The sequence below is a fragment of the Bufo bufo genome, chromosome 5 (genome assembly GCF_905171765.1).
Source record: "Bufo bufo chromosome 5, aBufBuf1.1, whole genome shotgun sequence".
In the NCBI taxonomy this organism is placed as follows: domain Eukaryota; kingdom Metazoa; phylum Chordata; class Amphibia; order Anura; family Bufonidae; genus Bufo; species Bufo bufo.
The window spans coordinates 209,765,275-209,786,930 of NC_053393.1; the positions used below are offsets into that span (position 1 = coordinate 209,765,275).

Sequence of the window (21,656 nt, forward strand, 5' to 3'; positions counted from 1 at the left end):
TGAAGACAATTGGCAAAGTTGCTTCATTTTTTATTTAATTTTTTGGGGTAAAGTTACAATCACAGATCAGTTTTCCCATATTATGTAATTATTCATTCTCAACATAAAGTATGGCTAGAAAAGGCTCAGGTGTTGGAACTATAATAATCCTTGAAATACGTTCCTAGAACATTGAATATATAATTGACTTAGGGCCCATGTATGCGGTATGTGGCCTTTATACGTCCTTTAGGGAAGAATACCTTCTTAATATGACATGCAATGCAAATGAAGGCATGACAGGCCGAAGTGCAAACTATAGAGCTAGCGAAAGAAAGACTGCATACAGGTACTTCTCATAAGAATGACTGATGTGCAGAACAGTTTACTATTACAAAATGTTCCACTTGTATGATCCATATTTCCAGTAACTGGCTTAATCTATTCTTTTTCTTTTAGCGGAAACTAAGATCTGTTTTAAGTACTACCATGGTGTGAGCGGAGCTCTACGTGCTACAACTCCCAGCATCACTGTGAAAAATCCATCTGCCCCAGTAAGTTGGCTTACGATGATATATGGATAAATACAGTATATTTAATGACAATTTCTCACTCAATGTCTATGTGACACATAAACCTATAAAACCAGTCTAGTAGAATGTCTCATAACTTATTTTAGCCCCATATTACCACTCAAATATATGGACTGGTTTACATAATAGGTGAATGGGCACAAATGACTCGAGAACCATATGGAAATGACCTGAGATTCCAAGAGCTATAACTTTTTATTTTTCCGTCGATGCAGACATATAAGTTTTTAAAGGGGTTCTCTGGACTTTTAATATTTATGACCTATCCTCAGGATAGGTAATCAATAACAGATTTGCGAGGGTCTGACAGCCGGCATCCCCACCAATCAACTGTATGAGTAGACAGCGTGCGCAGTGCACGCGTGCCGTCTCCCGTCTCTCTTCCTGCTGCTGCTATGTCTATGGCAAAGCAGTAAGAGAGATATGTCTCCTCATACAGCTAGGTCATCAATATTAAAAGCTCAGTAAACCCCTTTACTAGCACCATTTTGGGGTACACATAACTTACTAATTAACTTTTATTAACTACTTCTGAGGGGGGGATGTTAAAAGTTTTTACGTTATAAATTTTGTGGCATTCATTTTTCTACATAAATAACATGATAACTTTATTCTCTGGGTCAGTACGATTACAGTGATACCATTTTTTTTTTACGTATTACTACTTTGCCACAATATCTTTTTCTAAAAAAAAATATTTTTGCATCACTACATCCCAAGACCCATATTATTTTTTCTTTTTCTTTCAACAAAGTTACGTGAGGGCTTGATTTTAGTGGGACAAGCATTTTGGGGTACATAACACTTTTGATTGCTTTTTATTCCATTTTTTTGTGGAGAGTAAGCAAAAAACTGCAATTCTGCCTTTTTTTTTTTTTACAGCGTTCATCATATGGTATTAATTTCAGGTTGTTACAGACTCAGCGATACCAACTTTGTGGACAGGATTTAAATTTTTTTTTGCAATTTTTTTCTATTAAGATACATTTTTTAACTTGAAGATTTTATTTTATTTAATAAAAATTCTACTTTTATTTTTACAATTCATTATCCTCACAAGGGGACTTTGACAAACGATCTTCTAATCTCTCCTATAATACACTGTACTGCTTATGCAGCACAGTATATTTTACTGTAAGCCCTTAGCTGCTATACTAAGCTATTAGCCCCCCCCCAAAAAAAATCATTCTCAGGGGTGCCAATGCCTGAAGCAGACTTTAAACCACTTTGATGCGCTGTTGCTATTAGCTGGAGCATCTAAGGGGTTATAAGGCTAGGCCATTAGAGAAGCAGCTTGGCTGTCATGTGAGAACTGCACTCCTGCTCTGCACTGCACAGGAGACCACTCTTAGACTAGACCTCCATAAAAAGGTGGCGGCACAGCCTAAGGCCAGTTAGTGACCACTGTAAAAAGGCATATTGGTGGTCACTAACGGGTTAGAACTACATTTTCTCCAGAATAAAGCTAAGTGAAAGGTATAATTACATTCAGCTGAGCTAGCCCTACAAGACCTGGAGCCTGAATTAACAATGAATGTCGGGTGACACATTTCCTTTACATTTGTTGCTAAATTATTCTTCATTCTTATTTAGAACCGATAGTGGTCAGCAACTTGTATTCCCAGTATCTACATGGCAGTGCGGGTATTTTAGGTGTAAGAAAGGAAGGGACAGGTTCCCTTAAAAAAAAAATGCTTCAACTGAATTACAAGAGCTCAGGTAAACCGACCATCAGAATCATGAATGCTGCCCTGGAGAAATGTTTATCCTGTGACAAAGTTGATATAATTTAACCTCGTTGTCGTCAAACTTACATGCCTAACTTGAGGTTGGAGATTTAATTTTGTGGTCATTAGATTTAAGTATGGCATTTTTACATTGTACAGTGAGTATCTGTCCCTCATTCAGCTAAAAATCTGTCCAAATATCTGTTCATAGAACAACAGAAGACTAATGCTCTATGCATCCAACTTTTGTTACATTTTGTAAAATTGATTTGTCCAGTGTCATGCAAGACAAATATTATATTTGACAAGGTGCTATATACAACATGAGTAGATGTAGATGTGGTTAGCATGGATTATTCTCTAGGAAATGTACTGTAATACAGGATAATTCAGGTTATAAATATCACAATGGTCAACAACCATGAAGAAGGGCTTCACATTGTCTGGCCTATTTGCAGTATTCAGACTTTCTCATCCATTTTTTTTCCAATTATTGACTCCAAAGGATTCCAGTTAAGAACACTTAGCATAATTGTCATTACTTCATCTGCTGCAACCAATACTGAGGTCAGACCTTAGGAACGCTACACCTAGGGGAATGCTGTCTCAGCTGGTGTTGTAATGCTGAGTATCACCATGGTTCCATTATGAGGAGGTGTTACCCGGAAGTCACTCCATAGTCACTTTACGCTTCTTGTAAATAGAGTACATTGTTATAATTCCTGGTGTTCATTATTGATCAGCTATTTCTAATGTTCTTAGGATTATCTGATTTTACTGAATGCATTTAATGTAAAGATTTAGGGGGAATTTTATCATTTCTCTACATGATTTGGCATTAGAAAGTCGCTTTTCAAGCATCATTGTGACTGGATTTAGTTGCATCTGGAAATTTTACATTGCCCTCGCCAATTTCCAATAAGGAGGCATGGCAAGGGTGTGTGGAAAAAACAGAAACTAGAGGGCCTGTGCCTCTTCATAAGTTAAAGGGGTTGTCCGGGTTCAGAGGTGAACCTGGACATATCCCCTTCTTTACCCAGGCGTCCCCGCTGAGTGGAGCATTGGAGCATTTCGTGCTCCGATGCTCTCCCTTGTCCTGCACTGCATTGCACAGGGCAAGGGCTGTTTTGAATATATTTTTACACTGCTAGGCGGAGGCTTCCTCTTAGCAGTGTTCCTGATGATATCACCGGCACTAATGGGCGGGCTTTACATTAAATGCTCTGATGTTCAACTCAGAGGGGCTGCCTGGGTGCAGAAGTGTTTATGTCCGGGTTTAGCTCTGACCGTGGACAATCCTTTTAGGTGCCTGCTCCGGCAGCTCAGGCCCTATCAAAACCCACATAGTACATGCCAGTCTAAATCAGGGCCTTAGTGTATAGAAAGATGACTATCCCACAGTTGAAGAATGTTGAAGCGAAGCATAGTGTGATTTGTAAGGTTGTCACCCAACCATATTACCGTATATATCTATTTTCTGAAAAACTGTAAAATGATGCCTTTACTGGACCATACTGACCATGTGTCTTCAATTTTATTCATATGAATCCATAAGGATAAAATCACAACATACCACAATGCATGCCATATGAACATGTATCAAGGATGTATATAGTATAGTATATATAGTATAGACACATATGGACTGTTTTTGCCACCAGAAGGGTCCATGCATGTGGCATGTACAGTCGTGGCCAAAAGTTTTGAGAATGACACAAATATAAGTTTTCACAAAGTTTGCTGCTAAACTGCTTTTAGATCTTTGTTTCAGTTGTTTCTGTGATGTAGTGAAATATAATTACACGCACTTCATACATTTTAAAGAGTTTTATCGACAATTACATGACAGTCAGTATTTGCAGTGTTGGCCCTTCTTTTTCAGGACCTCTGCAATTCGACTGGGCATGCTCTCAATCAACTTCTGGGCCAATTCCTGACTGATAGCAACCCATTCTTTCATAATCACTTCTTGGAGTTTGTCAGAATTAGTGGGTTTTTGTTTGTCCACCCACCTCTTGAGGATTGACCACAAGTTCTCAATGGGATTAAGAGCTGGGGAGTTTCCAGGCCATGGACCCAAAATGTCAACATTTGGTCCCCGAGCCACTTAGTTATCACTTTTGCCTTATGGCACGGTGCTCCGTTGTGCTGGAAAATGCATTGTTCTTCACCAAACTGTTGTTGGATTGTTGGAAGAAGTTGCTGTTGGAGGGTGTTTTGGTACCATTCTTTATTCATGGCTGTGTTTTTGGGCAAAATTGTGAGTGAGCCCACTCCCTTGGATGAGAAGCAACCCCACACATGAATGGTCTCAGGATGCTTTACTGTTGGCATGACACAGGACTGATTAGCGCTCACCTTTTCTTCTCCGGACAAGCCTTTTTCCAGATGCCCCAAACAATCGGAAAGAGGCTTCCACAGAGAATATGACTTTGCCCCAGTCCTCAGCAGTCCATTCACCATACTTTCTGCAGAAGATCAATCTGTCCCTGATGTTTTTTTTGGAGAGAAGTGGCTTCTTTGCTGCCCTTCATGACACCAGGCCATCTTCCAAAAGTCTTCGCCTCCCTGTGCGTGCAGATGCGCTCACACCTGCCTGCTGCCATTCCTGAGCAAGCTCTGCACTGGTGGCTCTCCGATCCCGCAGCTGAATCCTCTTTAGGAGACGATCCTGGTTCTTGCTGGACTTTCTTGGATGCCCTGAAGCCTTCTTAACAAGAATTAAACCTCTTTCCATGAAGTTCTTGATGATCCTATAAATTGTTGATTGAGGTGCAATCTTAGTAGCCACAATATCCTTGCCTGTGAAGCCATTCTTATGCAACGCAATGATGGCTGCACGCGTTTCTTTGCAGGTCACCATGGTTAACAATGGAAGAACAATGATTTCAAGCATCACCCTCCTTTTAACATGTCAAGTCTGCCATTTTAACCCAATCCGCCTGACATAATGATCTCCAGCCTTGTGCTCGTCAACATTCTCACCTGAGTTAACAAGACGATTACTGAAATGATCTCAGCAGGTCCTTTAATGACAGCAATGAAATGCAGTGGAAAGGGTTTTTTGGGATTAAGTAAATTTTCATGGCAAAGAAGGACTATGCAATTCATCTGATCACTCTTCATAACATTCTGGAGTATATGCAAATTGCTATTATAAAAACTTAAGCAGCAACTTTTCCAATTTCCAATATTTATCTAATTCTCAAAACTTTTGGCCACGACTGTATATAGACCATAAGATTACTATGACATTGTCATTTACTTCTGTGTATTAATCACTTTATTAGAAGTATATTTTTGGTGCTTATTAAAATTGCATACCATTTAGTCATTTTTGGTATGAGTGGGTCTATCGACTATAACAGGGAGGACTTTGTTCACACCATCTGTATACAAATAGTTTATCTTTTTATAGCTTAAGTAACATTAAAGGGATGACCAAGAACATTAAAGAATCTCAGACAAGCCGTAAAATTGATTACAATAAAATGATCAGGTACGGTAGACCGCTGAGGTGAGTGATTGTATGCCCTAGAATTAGGGGATGCTAGAGGTACATCCTTAAATTTCTCAGTGATATAATGGGTACTCTGTGTACATTAGTGTAGGTTGTCCTCTTTCAGGGCAGGAAATCAGAGGTCAGACACTCAATGGCCATCCATGCTCTATTCCTGCAAATGTGGTTCGACTTATCTCCATTTTCCACTTTATATTATTAAATCATGAGCTTGTCTATCTGAAATTTCTGTCCACAGATTTCCTCTCTCTTCCCACACCCACTTTGCAATTTACGTAGGAAGTTGAGTCCCTTGTGGAGGCAAATTAGTTAACATTGCTGTGTTGAAGCAAGTTCTTTCCTAATAGGACTACTGCATGTAGATTGTATAGTTTGCTTTTACATTGTTCATATATGTCTCTTGTATAAACCCTGAATTTCTATAACATCTTAGAAAGATGGTAGCTTCACATTTGCATTTCTGTCATAATCAACGCATTCTTTGTTCACATTCTGCCAAATATTTGGTCTGTATATAAGTAATGCCTTCTACTCTAACACTTCCAAGCTCCAGGAACCCAGCTCTTAATATGTCCTAAGTAATTTTTCTGGTATGTTATATCTAAGATATTTAAATTCTTCATTGGCATTGAAGAACGTGTAATATATTCTATCCAATGTGTTCCTTTCTTTTCTTTCCCAAGTAAAGGAGGACATGAAAAATACAGAAAACGATGCTGAAAGCTAAAATACTGTACAGCTATTAATATGTAAAATAGCAATTAGTTATTGCTTTGAGAGCACAATGTTATAGCAAGCAGTACTTTTATGTGTCTGCCTATAGATTGACCTCACTATACCAAATGACTGAATAGTCTGCGATAGACCATCTCCGAGAATTGCATCTCACTTTTCTCTCTCATTTGCTTTTTCATTTACTCTGGTTTTTTCCCCTAATATGTTCCATTTCATAAGATGCTATTTGCATTATAATAAGTTTATCTATATTTTAACTATATACAGTAAAATTCCTTTGACTGGAGCTAACAGGTGACAAGTTATCACATTTTCTAAATCATGGGTCAGCAACCTCCGGCACTCCAGCTGTGGGGGTATGCTTGTGTGTTCTACTGAGCACCTGAGCACAATGGAAGACAATGGGAGAACCCCAGGCACCCCCTGCTCAGAAGAGAAGAGGGTGTCTGGTTCATAAACAAAGGTTAGAAATTGATGGTAACACCATCAAAATGGTTTGGAAACAGCATTAAGAGGATAGCTAGATGCGTCTTAGACTCCTATTATGTACCACATACAATAGACAACCACACAAAGGCTATATGCCAAAGGCCAGGTATGTGCAAGCCAACAATCTATCCATGAGACAGATAACAGCCAGCATACCTTACAATGGCAGCCTTGTGCACTATGAGATATTCCAAACCAGCTCTCATCTGACTGAGAACCAGTAAACCTCAAAGTTATTTTGCATCTGTTGGATGGCTTGGGTGGACCTGCACACCTAGATCAATATCATTAGGGCGACAAAAAGCTTTCTGATTGTCCTAACATAATATTCAATTACCTTTCTATACAGTTTTGTCATGTAAAAACTAATTTGCATAAACATGGGCATATGGGAAAGACATGCAAATGAGCAGAATCTGTTTAAGATGTTTATAGAAATATATATAAAATGTCCAAATCTGCTCAACTTCACTTCCAGTGTCATGCCATGCTATATTTTAATGTAGTTCTGCACTGGAAGCAGATGATCACACTTTCTGGGTTAACAAAGGTTAGATTAAAGGAATTTCACATCAGTACAGGGGAGCAGTAGATAAACTGGAGTCGTTTTTCTAGACAGAAGTGATAGGTTTAAGGATAAGACAAATTTATGAAACAACATGAGACATTTGATAAATGTGGTATAAAGTACACCAACACAGACTCGAGCAAAACTGACTTTAAACATTCCCCTCATGATAAATTCTCCACATAGTACTTTCAGTGCTTTCAATGTTGAAGCCAATTTTGATCCTCTTGATTAAGCTTGAGTGAATTGTGCTTTGGATCATAGATCCGAAGTCAATTCGTTTAATAGCTTCGGTTTTAATGCAGTTTCCCTACAGCATTAAGATGTATTGGCTCTGTGGAGCCAAACTTAATCTCAGCCGAAGTCACACGAGACTTTGGTCAATGACTTTGGTATTCCTATCTGTGTATTGAAAAACATTTTAAAATAGGAATCCAAAGTGGGCTTTGGTATCGAGGTACCACCAGCAGTGATGGTCAGTTCGCCATGTTCGCCCGCGAACACATGCGGGCTGCCATCTTAACTCACAAGTCCGGCGATGCACAGGTAAGTCCTTACCTGTGCCTGTGCCGGGAGCCGGTCTGAAACAAATGCGGTCACCGGGAGCAGGCAGTTCCGAGATCAGCCCGATGAAGGCCCCCGGCGGCTGTTCTCGGAACTGCTTGCTCCCGGTGACTGCATTTGTTTCAGACCGGCTCGCGCACAGACACAGGTAAGGACTTACCTGTGCATCGCCGGACTTGTGAGTTAAGATGGCAGCCCGCATGTGTTCGCGGGCGAACACGGCGCACTGGCTATCACTGACCCCCAGTACCAAAGCCCACTTCAGATTTCTATTTTAAAATGTTTTTAAATACGCAGTTAGGAATACCAAAGTCATTTACCAAAGTATCATGCCATTTTGGCCAAGCTAAAGTTTGGCTCCACGGAGCCAATACCTTTTTATGCTCAAAAGAAACAGCATTCTAACTGAAGTTTTTGAACAAATCGACTTCATATCTATGATCCGAAGCTCGATTCGTTCAAGCCTACTCTTGATTAAACTGAATTGTTATGTTCTTCATGTGATCCCTTTGAAAGGTTTTTACAGGTAAAGGGAACTCTTGCTTGCTGCTACTTTAAGATTCCTATCTATAGAGGTTCTTAATTGGCCAAAAATTGACTTTGCGTTATGCAGCCTGTGCTCTATTTATGCAGTTAATAGTCCCAGTTTCAGGCTTTTCCTAAATCTTCTCAGGCCAACGGCAGCTTTGAAACTATGAAAATGTTTATTTACTGTAGATGGTCCGCAGGCATGTTCCAGGGTCTATGTGCATTCTGCTCCTTGTGGCTATACCCCAGGATTTTCTCATAATCCTGTATCTGTTTATGGCATTCTGTCGAGAACATATTTAATTTGTATGTGCAATAATATCTGCTCCTCTGTGTAGTATCACAGTGCGTATAGATGGAAAATTGGATGCAGATCAGTAAGATACTCTATTCAATAATAAACCTGGGCCCTGAAGTATGAAGTAATAAACATGACAAATGGTAGGTGAGAGCCAATTACAGATTTTGCAGGTTTGAGACCTAGGAGTTTCAAGTTATGTCTCTGATAATACTGGTCTGTTTTTTACTTTACTTGTGTCAAGTTTTTAAATTTTAAATGTTTATTGGTAATTGGTGTTTTAACTTTTAGCTCCATTTTTATTTTATTTTGGAGCTACAGGGTACAATGTTTGCTTATATATGTCTCATTCATGTATCAACAGAACACACATTGATCACAATGTACCAGGGATGTAAACCTAATCTGAATTCATGGAGCCTCATGGTAAAGTCAAGGGGGACCCAACTACATAATTGGGAGTAAACTGAAGCAATACAAGGAGTGGCATAACTATTTCTACTTTGAAAGAAATCAAGCGATGGATAGTAGTACCATATGTCAGTTCTTCTGTAGTCACAGTGTGATCAGTTAGCCATAGTTAGGCACACTTATGCCAGTCTGCACAATAGCTTCTGTAGGAATTTTACTCTGATGATTTATGGTGAGTAGATTGGGAATATAATATAACAGTTTAAGTCTTGTTATGTAAACCAGTTCAGCATAGGAACTAGAAAAGCTCCTGTTGGCTAAGCTGAGCATAACCATAGGCTCTTGTTGTCCCAACAGAAGCCAAAACAGTGTCCTATTGGCATCTGACAGGGTGGAATGCACTGACATACCGTTTTTTATTGTATAGATAAGCACAGCTGATTGAGCTTTTCAGAACAAGACCACAAAACTTTGAAAAAAAAATAAAGATACCAGATGAGATGTGAAGGAGCTTTATTCATATCAAATTTACTTCTGTTACTTTCTCTGTTTCTTTTTCTTCTGTTATATTTAAACCAATGCCTCAGAGGTATGAGATTTTCTGATATTGTATTACTTCTAGACTTTATCTGGTTATACAGTGAAAATGTCACATGTGTCCCGGTTTATAGCTTTCAATGAAAAGATATATCATGAAGATATGATAGAAAGTCTCTGTGGGTTCATATTATGAGAATATTGCTATAATACAGCATCCAAGAGAAAAAACTGCATGCCTCAGTTTGAACTTAGAGGCAGATAGAGGTAAAAGTTGGGTCCCTTAGACTTCTAGCAGTTTGCCAGGACATTTGCGTTATAGCATGCGTGCAGCTAGGACTATACCTACCACACAAACTAAGGCAATCAGGTATGGTCTACCAATATCTGCTACATTCCCTCAGTCAGTTAGTACCTACCGTACCGGTCTACCAATAACTGCTACACTCCATCACCCAATCAGTTATAGTCTAGCAATAACTGCTACCCTCCCTCAGCCTATCAGATTGTCATGGAACCATGAACCAGACGTACAACAAGAGATAAGTGAAAATAAGAAGGCTTTATTGAAAATAAAGCTGTAAAGCAAAAGTCCAAACGGATGGTGAAACCGAGCAGAGTCTTTGCGAAGCCAGAGGTCAGGAACCAGAAGGGTAGTCAGACGAAGCCAGGATCAGGAACCAGCAGGGTAGTCAGACGAAGCCAGGATCAGGAACCAGCAGGGTAGTCAGACGAAGCCAGGATCAGGAACCAGAAGCAGCAGCAGTCTTAGAAGCATGTGAACACAAGAGGACCAAGCAAGGAACTGAAGCCACAGACCTCCTATATATATGAGCTAGGCATCCAGCTCCTCCCAGTGGGAAGGAGGAGCCGCAGGGTGGAAGGCTACAAGAAACCCAGAAACCAAGATGGCCACCAGCACATGTCAAACGAAGGAGAACAGCAAGAAGGTAAGACCATGACAGTACCTCCCCCTCAAGGGCCCCTCCTCCGCGGAGCACAAAACGGTTTCTGAGGGAAGCGTGCGTGGAAGGCTCGGAGCAAGGCAGGAGCATGGACATCTGCGGAGGGAACCCAGGAACGCTCCTCTGGACCATAACCACGCCAATGGACCAAAAACTGCAACCGCCCGCGGACCAGGCGTGAGTCCAGGATATTGCTCACCTCATATTCCTCACGATTGCCCACTTGGACCGGACGAGGCCGAGGAACCGAGGAAGTGAAACGATTACACACCAGTGGCTTCAACAGGGAGACATGAAACACGTTGGAGATCCGCATGCCAGGAGGAAGCGCAAGGGCATAGGCTACCGGGTTTACCCTGCGAAGCACTCGGAAGGGACCAACAAAGCGAGGCGCCAGCTTGGGAGTGGGCACTCGAAGGTTGAGGTTGCGGGTGGACAACCATACACGGTCTCCGACCTGGTAGGAAGGAGCAGGCGCTCGTCTGCGATCAGCCTGGAGTCTCTGGCGCTGCGCAGAGACCTCAAGGGACTTCTGGATCTGTACCCAAGAAGCACGTAGGACGGAAAGGTGATCCTCCACAGCCGGAATATCCTGGGGAGAGAATACCTCCGGTAACACGGCAGGTTGGAACCCATAATTGGCCATGAAGGGAGACGTCCCAGAGGAAGAGTTCACCGCCGTGTTCCTGGCAAACTCAGCCCAAGGCAGGAGGTCAACCCAATTGTCTTGGTGATCGGAGACATAGCAACGAAGGAATTGCTCCAAGGCCTGATTGGATCGTTCTGCGGCCCTATTGGACTGCGGGTGGTAGGCCGAGGAGAAGGAGAGATGAATCCCCAACTGGGAGCAAAAGGCGCGCCAGAACCTGGACACAAACTGACTCCCCCAATCCGACACAATCTCCTTGGGAAAACCGTGCAACCGGAAGACCTCCCTGGCAAAAATCGTGGCCAACTCTTGTGCAGAGGGTAACTTCTTGAGAGGAACACAGTGGCACATTTTGGAAAACCGATCCACAATCATGAGAATGACCGTATGGCCTCGGGATGCAGGGAGGTCCACAATAAAATCCATCCCCAGGTGTGACCATGGGCGCTCCCCGGTGGCTATGGGTTGCAGAAGGCCCAACGGAAGGTGCCGAGGGGACTTACTCTGGGCACAAACGGAGCATGCCGCTACATATGCGGCGATGTCGGAACGTAGGGAAGGCCACCAGAACAGACGTGAAACAGCCCAGGACAGCTGATTCTTTCCAGGATGCCCCGCGGTCTTGGAGTTATGGTAGGTTCGCAACAACCGAGTGCGCAACTCCTCAGGCACAAAACATCTGCCGTTGGGTCTCCCAGAGGGAGCACCAGATTGAGCCGCCAAAATCTGCTCACCCAGGGGAGAGGTCAGGCTGGTGCGAATGGCGGCCAGGATCTGATTCGGAGGTATGACCGAAGTCGGAATCGACTCCTCCCTGGACAGCTCGGAGTACTGCCGTGATAAGGCATCCGCCCTGATGTTCTTGGAACCGGGTAGGTAGGAGACCACGTAATTAAAACGTGACAAGAACAGAGCCCATCTGGCCTGACGTGGTGTCAATCTCTTGGCCTCAGAAAGGTAGGTCAGATTCTTGTGGTCCGTCAGGATGAGAACCGGAACCACCGAACCCTCGAGCAAGTGCCTCCATTCTTTAAGGGCCTGCACGATGGCCAATAACTCCCTGTCACCAATCTGATAGTTGCACTCCGCGGAAGACAGTTTCCGGGAGTAAAACCCACAAGGAAGCAGAGGACCCTCTGGTGTTCTACGCTGAGACAGAAGGGCGCCTACTCCCGTCTCAGACGCGTCCACCTCGAGGACAAAGGGCAACCCAGGGTTGGGATGCGACAGAATCGGAGCCGACACAAAGGCGGACTTTAGGGCCTCAAAAGCTCGGATGGCCTCGAGCGGCCAGACCTGGGAATTACTGCCCTTCCTGGTCAGATCCGTGAGAGGCTTGGCCAGCATGGAAAAGTCCCTGATGAACTTCCGATAATAATTGGCGAAGCCCAAAAAGCGCTGCAGGGAACGAAGACCACTGGGCTGGGGCCACTGTAAGACAGCCGAAACCTTCTCAGGATCCATGGAGAACCCCTCAGCGGAAATGATGTAACCTAAGAAGGTTACCTGGGATCGGTGAAATTCGCATTTCTCAAGCTTACCGAACAGCTTGTTCTCTCGTAACCGTTGCAACACTCGTCTGACATCCAGAATGTGGGCCTCCATGGATTCAGAATATACCAAGATGTCATCCAAATAGACCACCACACACTGCTGCAACAGGTCACGGAAAACATCGTTGATGAATTCCTGAAAGACTGCGGGCGCATTGCACAACCCAAAGGGCATAACCAAGGATTCGTAATGACCGGTCCTGGTGTTAAACGCGGTCTTCCACTCATCGCCCGCCTTGATCCTTACCAGGTTATATGCCGCCCTCAGGTCGAGTTTGGTAAAGACCGTGGCCCCTTTAAGGCGATCGAACAGCTCGGAAATCAAGGGTATCGGGTAAGCGTTCTTGATCGTGATGCGATTGAGACCCCTGTAATCGATGCAAGGCCTCAACTCACCGCCCTTCTTTTTCACAAAGAAAAATCCAGCCCCTGCCGGGGATGAAGATTTGCGAATGTGTCCGCGTGAAAGCGCCTCCCTCACGTACTCCTCCATGGCCTCATTCTCCGCTACCGACAGTGGATAGACTTTGCCACGAGGAGGAACGGCACCAGATTGTAACTCTATGGCACAATCGTATGGGCGGTGCGGAGGTAGGGCAACCGCGCGCACCTTATCGAATACATCCCGGTACTCCTCGTATTCAGGAGGCAACAGAGAGTCCGAGGAAGTACACAGCAACTTGACAGACCCATGGATGCAACTAGCCCCACACTGCGGTGACCACGAGAGGATCTCGACCGATCTCCAATCGAAAGTCGGATTATGCTTCTGGAGCCAGGGGTACCCCAAGACCACCGAGTAGTGTGGAGACGAAATAACCTGGAGGCAGACCGACTCTCTGTGAACGGCACCAATGGCTATCCCCACTGGAAGGGTCTCATGAGTCACGTGTGGCGGCAGAAGGGGTCTGCCGTCTATCGCCTCAAGAGCCAGTGGGGAACCTCGAGCCTGCAGAGGAATGGAATTGGCGGCAGCGAACACACTATCAATGAACAAACCACCAGCACCAGAGTCCACCAACGCCTGGGTCGTCACCGAGCCCCCGACCCAGGAGAGGACAACAGTGATCAGTGGTTTGTCAACACGGGAAACCGGGGACGAGGAGACTCCACCCAAGATCTGCCCCCGACAGGATCTCAGGTACGAGCGTTTTCCCGGACGGTTCGGACATGCCAACCAAAAATGCCCACCGAGACCACAGTACATGCATCGGCCCTCGCGTCTCCGGAGTGCCCTCTCCCCCTCGGACAGGCGAGCAAACCCCAGCTGCATGGGTTCACCCCCAGACAAGTCATCCCCAGGAGGCGTGGGAGGAGAGGGAGGCACGGGTGGGACAGCAAACGTAGGCACCAATCTGTTAGAAGACCTCCGCAGGTTCTCCTTAAAGGAAGGTCTCTCCCTGAGTCTGGTGTCAATCAAAATCAGGAAAGAAATAAGAGACTCGAGCTCAACTGGTAGGTCCTTAGCTGCAACCTCATCCTTCAAGGCATCCGAGAGACCATGAGAGAAAGCAGCGACCAGAGCCTCATTATTCCAGCCCACCTCTGCTGCCAGGGTACGAAACTCAATAGCGTATTCAGCTACGGATCGTGAACCCTGTCTGATGGACATAAGGAGCTTCGCAGCAGAGGCGGCACGAGCCGGCACATCGAATACCTTCCGAAGAGAAGCAACAAAACCGGAAAACTCGGCAACCACCGGATTGTTGTTCTCCCATAAAGGGCTGGCCCAGGCCAAGGCCTTGTCCGAGAGCAGCGAGATCAAGAAGCCCACCTTTGATCTCTCAGTGGGAAAGGCATGTGGCAGCAACTCGAAATAAATGCCCACCTGGTTAAGGAAACCTCGGCACTGAGTTGGCTCTCCCCCAAAGCGCTGTGGAAGAGGGGCAGAACCGGTCATACCCCGAAACACCGCAGGCGCAACAACAGGTGTCGGGGTAGACTCTGGCGCAACAACCGGAGCGGCAGTAGGAGCGAGCCCAGGAGCGACAACCGACCCATCGGCAACGGGAGCGAAATGAGCCGTGCGTTCAAGCAGGGTTTGCAACGCCACAGCGAACCGACCCAACAGGTGATCCTGCTGATCAAGTCTGGCAACCAGCGTGGGTAGCGAGGATGGCCCTGTACCGTCAGAATTCATGGCTTGGTCCTAATGTCACGGAACCATGAACCAGACGTACAACAAGAGATAAGTGAAAATAAGAAGGCTTTATTGAAAATAAAGCTGTAAAGCAAAAGTCCAAACGGATGGTGAAACCGAGCAGAGTCTTTGCGAAGCCAGAGGTCAGGAACCAGAAGGGTAGTCAGACGAAGCCAGGATCAGGAACCAGCAGGGTAGTCAGACGAAGCCAGGATCAGGAACCAGCAGGGTAGTCAGACGAAGCCAGGATCAGCAGCAGTCTTAGAAGCATGTGAACACAAGAGGACCAAGCAAGGAACTGAAGCCACAGACCTCCTATATATATGAGCTAGGCATCCAGCTCCTCCCAGTGGGAAGGAGGAGCCGCAGGGTGGAAGGCTACAAGAAACCCAGAAACCAAGATGGCCGCCAGCACATGTCAAACGAAGGAGAACAGCAAGAAGGTAAGACCATGACACAGATATGGTCTACCAATAGCTGCTACATTTTCTCAGTCAGTTAGGTACGGTCTACCAATAACTGCTACACTCCCTCAGCCAATCAGGTATGGTCTGCCAATAGATGCTACATTCCCTCAGTCAGTTAGGTACGGTCTACCAATAACTGCCTCCATGGTTTCTGTTGTTTTTTACATTTCTAATAAATAAACTTTCATCTACTCATCATTTTTATATGTGTACATTGAGGGTGGCTCTGGACAGTAATGATAGACTACACCTGATTGGCTGAGGGAATGTAGCAGTTATTGGTAGACTGCATCTGATTGACTGAAGGTGCGTAGCAGTTCTTGGTAGATTGCAATTGATTGGCTGAGGGAGTGTAGCAGTTTTTTGTAGATTGAACTTGATTGGCTGAGGCAGTGTAGCAGTTATTGGTAGATTGAACTTGATTGGCTGAGGGCGTGTAGCAGTTATTGGTAGACTGCATCTGATTGACTGAAGGTGCGTAGCAGTTCTTGGTAGATTGCAATTGATTGGCTGAGGGAGTGTAGCAGTTTTTTGTAGATTGAACTTGATTGGCTGAGGCAGTGTAGCAGTTCTTGGAAGATTGCACTTGATTGGCTGAGGGAGTGTAGCAGTTTTTTGTAGATTGAACTTGATTGGCTGAGGGAGTGTAGCAGTTAATGTTCTGGTAGACTGCATGGTATAGTAGGACCATTTTGTTCATGAGCCTTTAAGGTAAACTATAAAGTCAATCAAAACCAGTACCATAATTAAATAATAAAGTGTATAACATGTTCAGATGTGGTTTTATCACAGATTTTTTTTTATCTACAAGAGCTAAAACACATTGGTGCTTTATAAAGTCTATGAAGTATGTATCCAATGTGACTAGGACATAACATATGCAAATGGAAAGCCACCTGTCTGATATACTGCTAATCCCATAAAATCCCCATGATAATCATTTTAAAAATGTTAATCCATTTGCTTCCTGGATCCTTTCCTAAAAATCTACTAATCCAAATACACGTTTTGATCTTCAGAGTAATGTAGGATTTTCTATGAACGTGCAGTGCTCAAATAATCACATCAGTTTCAAGTAGGGAGAAAAGTCATTCGGATGATAATTTCAAATCACGACTTAACAATAAGAGATTCTTCATACAGTTAACTGGTCTGTAATTAGGATTCTCTGTTCTGGTTTCAAAGAGTAAAGGAGACACTGGAAATAAAATATTTCACACATCAGGCGTGGTGGGCGGTTTAGAATATGACGAGCCTGGCTACTGACATGGCTGTGCTTTAGGAATGATAGTGGACCATCTAGTCTTCACTACTCTGTGCCGTCAGTGCAGTGACGGAGGGGCACCTTGTGTTCCCTCGGGTTGCTCCCTGCCTGATGGTACTTTGCCCATGATGTTAATGCCATGTCGGTGCTAGGCAGGGCTTGGTGATGGAAATGCAGTGGACAGCTTGTCGTGTTACTGTATGCAGGAGAGGCCTGGGCCAGAATTGTTAACTCTAGCCTTGCCTGGAACAACTGCATGCATGTAATAGCATTAACATTACAAACATTACATTACAAACCAAAACGTTGCAGATACGTATCCCCAATACTGAAGATATCATGTTACCAGCCTCGTGTGCAATATTATCATTATAATTATGTCCTTTTTGCATATTTTGCTCACTTGTAAAGGTTTATTCACGTTAATAAATCAAGACGTGTTATCCGTATTTTCCACAGACATTATACATTGATTTCAGTGTGTTTATTCACACATCCCCATTTTTCCACTAACTGTGGGCAACTGAGAAAACAAAGGAAACATGCACTACTGTGGTCCATGCTGCAGACCAAACACACCCATTAAAGTCCAAGGTTGGTGACAACCACTGACAAAACACAGAAGGCATCCTCTGAAAATCCCATTTTCGGCCTAGCAGTTTACAAGGAACACAAATGGCCCACAGAGAGCCAGAAATGGGCAAACGGACCAACAATGGAATCTTAATGGACACTGTCACAAATAATGGACACTGTCACAAATAAAGCACTGACATTTTTTCACTGATATAAAATGGTCCCAGACACGTGAATAAGGCCTTAGTTTGGGGGCATGCACCAGATAACTTCAGAATTAGGCCGCTTTCACACAGTTAGGCTACATGCACATGACCGTATGTGTTTTGCGGTCCGCAAATTGCGGATCCGCCAAAAAAATAACTGATGACATCCATATGCCATCCATATTTATTTATTTTTTGCGGATCCATTGTAATAATGCCTAAAACGGACAAGAATAGGACATGTTATATTTCTTTTTGCGGGGCATACTGATGCGAATAACACACAGTGTGCTGTCCGCGTTTTTTGCGGACCCATAGAAATGAATAGATCTGCATCCTATCCGCAAAAAAAAACAACGGACGTGGAAACAAAATACGTTTGTGTGCATGAGGCCTTAAGCCTCATTCACACATTAGTGTTTCATCAATGATTTCCATCAGTGACTGTGAGCCAAAGCCAGGATTGGAGCCTCCACAGAGGTAAGGTATAAGGGAAAGATCTGCGCCTGTTCTGTGTATTTGACCCAAATTTGGTTTTGGCTCACAATCACTGATGGAAATCACTGACCTAACACTGACTGTGTGAAAGCAGCCCTATATGCAAAATGAGTATGGTCAAACATATAGAACTTGTTTCCAAATGTCATATAGCAGGGGTGGCCAACCTTACAGACACGAAGAGCCAAAAAAAAATATATATATATGACTACCAGGAGCCACAAGCTATACATTTACACACAAGTCACCCTATTTTTTGCCCTAAGATCAGACCTCAGATCAGACTCCTAAATCAGATCCCCAAACCTCATCTGACCTAAAATAAGAACCCCAATGCTCGGATCAGACAACACAGATCAGACTCCCAGTGTCAGATCCTCAGTGCTCAGATCCCCCCCCCATCCTCAGATCTCCTCCCATGCTCAGATCTCCCCCCTTCTCAGATCTGACCCCCCATGCTCAGATCAGACCCCATTGCCCAGACCAGGACTCTCCCCATTGCCCAGATCTGACCCCCATGCTCAGATCAGGATCCCCCCCCCCATGCTCAGATCAGACCAGGACCCTCCCATGCTCAGAACCTCCCATGCTTAGATCAGACCCCCATGCTCAGTTCTATAATTTAAGAAAATCTCTTCCCTCTCCTGATCAGGCACTGGGCTCCTGCTCGGGCACCTGCTACTCTGCAGGTCTGACAGACTCTCCACTGTGTCTCCACATACTACAGGGAGTGCAGAATTATTAGGCAAGTTGTATTTTTGAGGATTAATTTTATTATTGAACAACAACCATGTTCTCAATGAACCCAAAAAACTCATTAATATCAAAGCTGAATATTTTTGGAAGTAGTTTTTAGTTTGTTTTTAGTTTTAGCTATTTTAGGGGGATATCTGTGTGTGCAGGTGACTATTACTGTGCATAATTATTAGGCAACTTAACAAAAAACAAATATATACCCATTTCAATTATTTATTTTTACCAGTGAAACCAATATAACATCTCAACATTCACAAATATACATTTCTGACATTCAAAAACAAAACAAAAACTAATCAGTGACCAATATAGCCACCTTTCTTTGCAAGGACACTCAAAAGCCTGCCATCCATGGATTCTGTCAGTGTTTTGATCTGTTCACCATCAACATTGCGTGCAGCAGCAACCACAGCCTCCCAGACACTGTTCAGAGAGGTGTACTGTTTTCCCTCCTTGTAAATCTCACATTTGATGATGGACCACAGGTTCTCAATGGGGTTCAGATCAGGTGAACAAGGAGGCCATGTCATTAGATTTTCTTCTTTTATACCCTTTCTTGCCAGCCACGCTGTGGAGTACTTGGACGCGTGTGATGGAGCATTGTCCTGCATGAAAATCATGTTTTTCTTGAAGGATGCAGACTTCTTCCTGTACCACTGCTTGAAGAAGGTGTCTTCCAGAAACTGGCAGTAGGACTGGGAGTTGAGCTTGACTCCATCCTCAACCCGAAAAGGCCCCACCAGCTCATCTTTGAGGATACCAGCCCAAACCAGTACTCCACCTCCACCTTGCTGGCGTCTGAGTCGGACTGGAGCTCTCTGCCCTTTACCAATCCAGCCACGGGCCCATCCATCTGGCCCATCAAGACTCCCTCTTATTTCATCAGTCCATAAAACCTTAGAAAAATCAGTCTTGAGATATTTCTTGGCCCAGTCTTGACGTTTCAGCTTGTGTGTCTTGTTCAGTGGTGGTCATCTTTCAGCCTTTCTTACCTTGGCCATGTCTCTGAGTATTGCACACCTTGTGCTTTTGGGCACTCCAGTGATGTTGCAGCTCTGAAATATGGCCAAACTGGTGGCAAGTGGCATCTTGGCAGCTGCACGCTTGACTTTTCTCAGTTCATGGGCAGTTATTTTGCGCCTTGGTTTTTCCACACGCTTCTTGCGACCCTGTTGACTATTTTGAATGAAACGCTTGATTGTTCGATGATCACGTTTCAGAAGCTTTGCAATTTTAAGAGTGCTGCATCCCTCTGCAAGATATCTCACTATTTTTGACTTTTCTGAGCCTGTCAAGTCCTTCTTTTGACCCATTTTGCCAAAGGAAAGGAAGTTGCCTAATAATTATGCACACCTGATATAGGGTGTTGATGTCATTAGACCACACCCCTTCTCATTACAGAGATGCACATCACCTAATATGCTTAATTGGTAGTAGGCTTTCGAGCCTATACAGCTTGGAGTAAGACAACATGCATAAAGAGGATGATGTGGTCAAAATACTCATTTGCCTAATAATTCTGCACACAGTGTATGTCCTTACACTGTATGCATCAGGACGTAGTGGAGAGTGAGCTGGAGCTGCAAAGTAGATCTGACCCTGGGGTGGAAAGTGAGCGGCCTGACTGTTTCCCGGCTCCACAGCTAGAGCCGCACTGGAAGAAGCAAAGAGCCGCATGAGGCTCAAGAGCCACGGGTTGGCCACCCCTGTCATATAGCATATGTTATGCCCAAATGCACATTTGAAAATTGCATAATTTGTCATCACAAAATGGTTAACCAGTTCAAGAATTGGCCATTTTCCGTGTGTGACTTGGAAAGTCGTTGGGCTATGTAAATAATTTAGCAAATTTTTTTGGGACTTTTGCACAATACATAGGACTTTATTTTTATTTTATTTTTGTATTTTTTTGTTTTTATTTTTTATACCTGGGAAAATGTTAAAAGAATAGTCTTTTTCTCACTTTTTTTCATTTACTAGGGCAACGTGCAACTAAAATGCACTTTTAAATTATGTCCCATTTCCATGACAGTCATTTTGATGTAGGAAATAAGTTATTGTGTATGGTCGGGAGAGATGGGACTAGAAACCATAGTGTAGCTTGTGGTAGCATTTTTTCTTATTATTGTTTGTCTATTGTTTTTTTTTTTTTTAAGTGCATCTGTCAGCAGATTTGCACATATGAAACTGGCTGACCAGTTACATGTGCACTTGGCAGCTGAAGGCATCTGTATTGGTCCCATGTTCACATGTGCCCGCATTGCTGAGAAAATTCATGTTTTAATATATGCAAATGAGCCTTTTAGGTGCAACAGGGGCGTTGCCTTTACACCTAGAGGCTCCACTTTCTCTGCAACTGCCATGTCCTCTTCACTTTGAGTGACAGGGACAGGTGAATAACGTTTACACTACCTGGCCTGTCAATCAAAGTGGAGAGGGCACAGCAGTTGCAGAGAAAGTGGTGTAATGGTAACGCCCCCGTTGCGCCTAGAGGCTCATTTGCATATAATAAGGCATTTTGTCTCAGAAATGCAGCATATATGAACATGGGACCAAGTGCACATGTAACAGGTCAGCCAGTTTCATAAGTACAAATCTGCTGACAGATGCCCTTTAAAAGGCTTATTCAGATG

General features: G+C 43.8%; 1 protein-coding gene across 1 annotated transcript in view; it reads left to right on the forward strand.

Moving 5' to 3' along the window:
* Nucleotides 1-21,656, forward strand: part of HECW1 (HECT, C2 and WW domain containing E3 ubiquitin protein ligase 1) — a 213,578-nt gene that overhangs the window by 53,332 nt on the left and 138,590 nt on the right. Inside the window, exon 3 of the mRNA XM_040432459.1 lies at nucleotides 439-533. Within this exon, the coding sequence (XP_040288393.1) occupies nucleotides 439-533 (95 nt within the window). The remainder of the gene's footprint in view (nucleotides 1-438; nucleotides 534-21,656) is intronic.